Source organism: Sinocyclocheilus anshuiensis, unplaced genomic scaffold, assembly GCF_001515605.1.
Source record: "Sinocyclocheilus anshuiensis isolate Anshui unplaced genomic scaffold, SAMN03320099.WGS_v1.1 scaffold542, whole genome shotgun sequence".
NCBI lineage: Eukaryota > Metazoa > Chordata > Actinopteri > Cypriniformes > Cyprinidae > Sinocyclocheilus > Sinocyclocheilus anshuiensis.
In genome coordinates this window covers 509,599-514,915 of record NW_015547685.1, presented here as the reverse complement: position 1 = coordinate 514,915, position 5,317 = coordinate 509,599, and the positions used below count along the sequence as shown (strand labels likewise).

Sequence of the window (5,317 nt, the reverse complement as noted above, 5' to 3'; positions counted from 1 at the left end):
TAAAAACTAAATTCATCTATTAAATGCTACAAGTGAATTTAAGCATTGCAACATGCACAGTATGTAAAATGGATATTAATTTTAAAATATATAATACATAATAATAATAATTTTAATACATATTATTGCCCTTTTGTTGGTTTTGATTGCTTCTATTGTCCTCATTTGTCAGTCACTTGTAAACTCATTTGTAAATGTAAGATTGGCAGAGATTATATTTAACAGTGTTAATTAATGATCAGTGTTTCTAAAGATTAACTTTAAATATGCATTAGATGGCAGCAAATGTAATCTAAATGTAAAAATAGGGAACAATTAGTATAAACAATTAAATATGTAATATTGGCCTATAGGATAAGTTGAATCTTCTGTTTATTCAGCTGCAGCGACAGGCATTTTCTGGGTTTCTTCTGCAAGGCGTATTTGGAGTTTCAGCATGAGAGCGCCCTCTGGCCTTTGGATGGAGATTTACTGCTGATCACAGAACAGTGCTTCACTGAAAGATACGCATGACAATCGCAGCTTCTGTCGAATCGCAATCTCGATTCCATTTCGATTTACCGTGCAGCCCTATATATATATACAGTGTGTATATATATATATATATATCATTAATATCAGCTGATAACTGATATGTATCGTGCATCCCTATTAGAAAAAGGTCATTAATCAAATAAAAATTTTTAGTCAATATTTACTAATATTCATAATTCATAACATTTTGTTATTTACAGTGTTTCAAAATCCTAAAACTTTCTAAAGTTTAAATTGTATTGTAAATTGCAGATATCCAGTGTAGTCAAAGATCTGATCTTTCTGTGTTCATTCAGGGTTTTCTCCCTGCATAGTGGGCTATATTGTCACTGCAGCCCATGTGGTGTACCAGTGCTATGAGAAAAATAACCAAGAGCCGAAAATGAAATGATTCATTGTGATTCCCCGCTGAGGGATGACCTCTCCCCCAGCCATTTTGCAACCATAATGTATTACATCAAATCCATTTATTCCCCTTACAGCCAGTTATTCTCTGAACCAAATCAGGTTAATTGCCTTGAAAATGAATATCTAGCTCAGGATTAATTTGGGAATCGGGGAATGTAATGGAATCTTAACACGGTCCCCATTTTAATCTCTGCTCTCTTTGTGTACAGGGAGTCTCAGCACCCCTCTGTCCCATATCACTACTACGAACCGACGGGTCCGGACGAATGTGCCATGTACATCTCCCACGAGCGAGGCCGACGAGGCAGCCACCATCGCTTCATCACAGAGAAGCGAGTCTTTGCCAGCTGGGCTCGGACGTTCAACATCCATTTCTACCAGCCGGACTGGAGTCCTCCACCATTATCGAGAAATAGCACGGCAACCACAGCCTTCACCCGATCGCAGAAGATGTGACTCTTACTAGAACCTTCAAAAGATCTCAAACTGCCTCAAACGGATCACTGGATAATTCCTGTTGCCACGTGGATGGATTGACTGAGAGAGACTCTGATTCATGGAGAAGTGATGCTTAAACCTTTTCTTTTGCACATTCATTGTTTCTTTAGGTACAAAAGTCATTCTAATAATTTGTACGCATCCATATTTCAGAAGATTTTTCTTAGTTTTATGCGGTGTATAAAAAAAACTAGAAAGGGTGGCGGAGTGTAGAAGATCCGCCTGCAACAAAATTTGAGCTAAAGATAATGTAAAACAGCATTCACAAGTCATTTTACTTTCATAATATCACATATTTCTGAGTGAAACAGGATAGTCAATGAGAGAACAGAAGGATGGCACTTGATTTTGTCCAACTGGAATTGATTTGATTGTGAAAAGTGGTCTCTAAATACTCTGTGTCAGGTGGTTGACATCTGCAGAACGGGGAATGCAAGGACATGTCTTTTTTTGGATTCATTTTGATGAAAGATTATGAAGACAGCTTTTAAAAGAACATAAAGAGATAAACTGTTTGAAATGAGACCTGAAATGAAATGCTATAAGAAAGTAAACAATGCCAGTTTTGATTAATGTTGACCTTAAATAATCAACGGACCCAAAAATGTCCAGTTTTAATGTCCCGCACACTCTTAAAAATAAAGGTTCTTTATTGGCATTGATGGTTCCACGAAGGAAGTTCAAAATCTTAACTGCACAAAAGGTTTTTTTTTTTTTTTTATTATTATTAAAATGTAAAGAAAATAATGGTTCTTTTAAGAACTGTTCACTGTATAAAAAAAATGTAAAAAAAAATACTGTTTTTAAATATGTTTTACATTAACTATCCAACTTAAAACTTTTTACAACTTGATTTTTTTATTTATTTAATTTCAGTTGAAATTACTTGTACAACCAAGTTGATTATACTTAAAAAGTAAAACACTTAAGGCAACTGATCTTAAGTTTTTAAGTTGAAATGGGTGGATTTTTTATTTTTTTTTACTGTGTACTTTTTGGAACCAAAAATGTTATGCCAATTTTATGGCATTGCTTCTATGGCATTTAAAACCTTTATTTTTAGGAGTGTATAATATGTAAAAAATGTTAAGGACATACTGACATTTTAATGATACACAGGAAATTAATTTCAAAGTACAGTTGTTGTTTTTTATTTTTTTATTTATTCTTTATTTACCTATTTTATTGTCCCCAGTGACACTGGATTGTTGTATTTTTAGAAATATTTATTTATTCAGTCAGTCTTTGTTTTATGCTTTACACCGTTACATAGAAGGTAAAAGGTGCAAACAATTGTATTTGATTGTGAGATTGATTTTAAATGTTTTTTTTTTTGTTAAAACAGAAAAGTGACTTAATATTCACTGTCATTCTTCAGTTTTGATCTAGCTTTCTCACATTTATCAAAACTTAATTTTTTAAGATGAATCCAGCTGGAATGCGTAAGGATCCACAAGAAATGCAGCAGCATGAAGCCAACACAGAGCTTCTAAAAATGAAATCGAAACCCAACATACATGTTTTTTGTGGTCAGTCTGGAGAGGAGCGTGTCAGAGGTGTACAGGACACATACTGGTGTAATTACGGCCGTCACAGCTGAAGGCCATGCATCGTTGACCATGACCACGCTGCACCTGTCAATCATGCAAATATACACACGCGTCGGGACTGTTAAAGCAGCCGCCGCATTAATGCGCTCCAGATGACTGGCAAGCATTGCTGTTGAATGCACAAATGTTTGCAGATACGCTGCACAGCTATGAGTGATGAGGCAGCCTATTATAGCTTGAATTATTGCAAAAGCTACTGTTCTTTGTATAAATGCAGAAATGCCTGTCCATCTTGAGGGGAAGCACAAGAATCCGGCGAGATTTATTTCTGTATGCTAACAGCTATAGAAGAAATCATGTGTCACGTGGAAAAAACAGCAGTAAGAAAAATGTTTTCAAGATAAAGTCATTCCTATGATAATAGGGTTGTTATCTTAATTGATCTGGCCACAATAATTACGTTTATTTTATTTTAAAAACAGAGAAATGACATTGGTAAACAGCTAAAAGGTTAATTAAAGGAATATTCCGGGTTCAGAAGTTGTTCAATCAACAGCACTTGTGGCATACTGTTGATTAAAATGCAGAATGATTTCAATTTGTTCTTTAACAAAAGCAAAGAGTCAAGGCTGCAATGAGTCACTTACAATTGAAGTGACTGGGGCCAATTTAAAAGCAGAAATGTGAAGCATACCATTTTATTTGCATTACAGTTTTTCTCAATTGCTTTGGCGTACTGCATAAATACAAATGTTCATATACTTTTTTTTTTTTTCTATGTACTATTGACTCTTCTCAACAAATATCAGATTTTTTATAAAACCTTCATTTCCATGGTTGACTGTCATGGTGAAAAAAACAACTAAACATTTTGACCAGTGTGGCTCACACTATGACAAAAATACTTTATATTTTGGTGGCCTTGGCCAAATTACTGACACGATAACTAGGTTTTGAAGCATGAATGAAATGTTTTGGGTGAGTAACTACATTTTGCAGACATGCAATAAAGTTCTGAAGTTCCAGCAAACAGTTGTGACATTTGCACTCACAGTTTAGAGAATGTTAAGATTGTTTCGAAAAATGTGCCAAAGCAATTGAGAAAAACTGTAATTCTCGTTAAAACGTGTATTATATGAGTTGTGCAGCTGTTTTCACCATTTTAAAGTCATTTGAGATTTTTAGGTATGTTGTTAAGGGTTATTATATTTAGCAAATTATTGTAATTTTTTATTGAAAATTTGAAAAAAAATAAAAAATTTGCTGAAATAAAAATTAAAAATAAACTTATTTTATTTAAATTTCATTTAGTTTAACTTGATGTACTAAAATATTTAAAACTAAAATAAAAATAAGAAAAAAGATACATTAAAAAAAATTTAAATGACAAATACAGAACAAATTTACTAAAACTTTAAAATGAAAATGAAAACAGGAAAAATAAAAAGTAATTCAGTGATACTATGAAAGTACCGCAATGATATTAAAATAACTGATGCTGTAAATTTGGATATAACTTTACTCAAATATTAACATGCATATTGTTTATATCTATAATCTTGAATGAGTGAGTAATGTTTACAGATTCAATGCTACTGTAAGTACCTTTTTCTAAGAAAAAAGTATATAAAAAGTATGTCATAAAGCTGTCGATTAAGCTTAATTTATAATATATCCAGAATATTGGTACAGCATGCACATTCTTGTTAGTTTAATACAAGACCACTTCCTCATCTTTGGTTTCTCTGGTTTGTGCAAACACTGTAGACAATCTCTGAAAACAGGGTTACTCTGTAAAGAGAGAAAACACAATGAATAGAGTAGCTCAAGTGTGGCACTATGGTATGATATTGAAAGAGAGAATTGGTGAGAAATAAAGCAATATGGGCCACTGCATCTAGACCCAGATTACTACGCTAGGAGTCTTTCTCTTGGTAGTGTATTGATCCATGGTGGCCCAGCTATTTTCCAAACAGTGACTCGCTGACTGAGAGACAAACATCTCCTGCTTTGAGAAAACAGACAGATGAAATAACTGGGTGCTGAGCTATAATTAAACCCCAAATATGTCCGTTTATATTTTATGAGCAGGTTGGTTAAACCAACCCTGGAATTAAATGCTAAATGATTTCACATCATTCAAAAACATGAAATGCACTGCAGGATCAAACCGAACTCAGTGATTTTCCCTCTGTGCCAGCTTCTATTTGCACAAAAAGCCAAAAGGTCTGGTGGCATTAAGCTGCTGTTGACTCATTTGGAGAATAATGACAAAATTGTAAAAAAATAAAAAAATAAAAATTATTAGTAAAAAAAAAATGTATATA

At 33.4% G+C, this 5,317-nt stretch overlaps 1 protein-coding gene across 1 annotated transcript in view; it reads left to right on the top strand.

Moving 5' to 3' along the window:
• Positions 1 to 2,079, top strand: part of LOC107703199 (alpha-N-acetylgalactosaminide alpha-2,6-sialyltransferase 5-like) — a 26,410-nt gene extending 24,331 nt beyond the window's left edge. Inside the window, exon 5 of the mRNA XM_016505756.1 lies at positions 1,152 to 2,079. Within this exon, the coding sequence (XP_016361242.1) occupies positions 1,152 to 1,398 (247 nt within the window). The 3' untranslated portion in view covers positions 1,399 to 2,079. The remainder of the gene's footprint in view (positions 1 to 1,151) is intronic.
• The last annotated feature ends 3,238 nt before the right edge of the window (positions 2,080 to 5,317 follow it).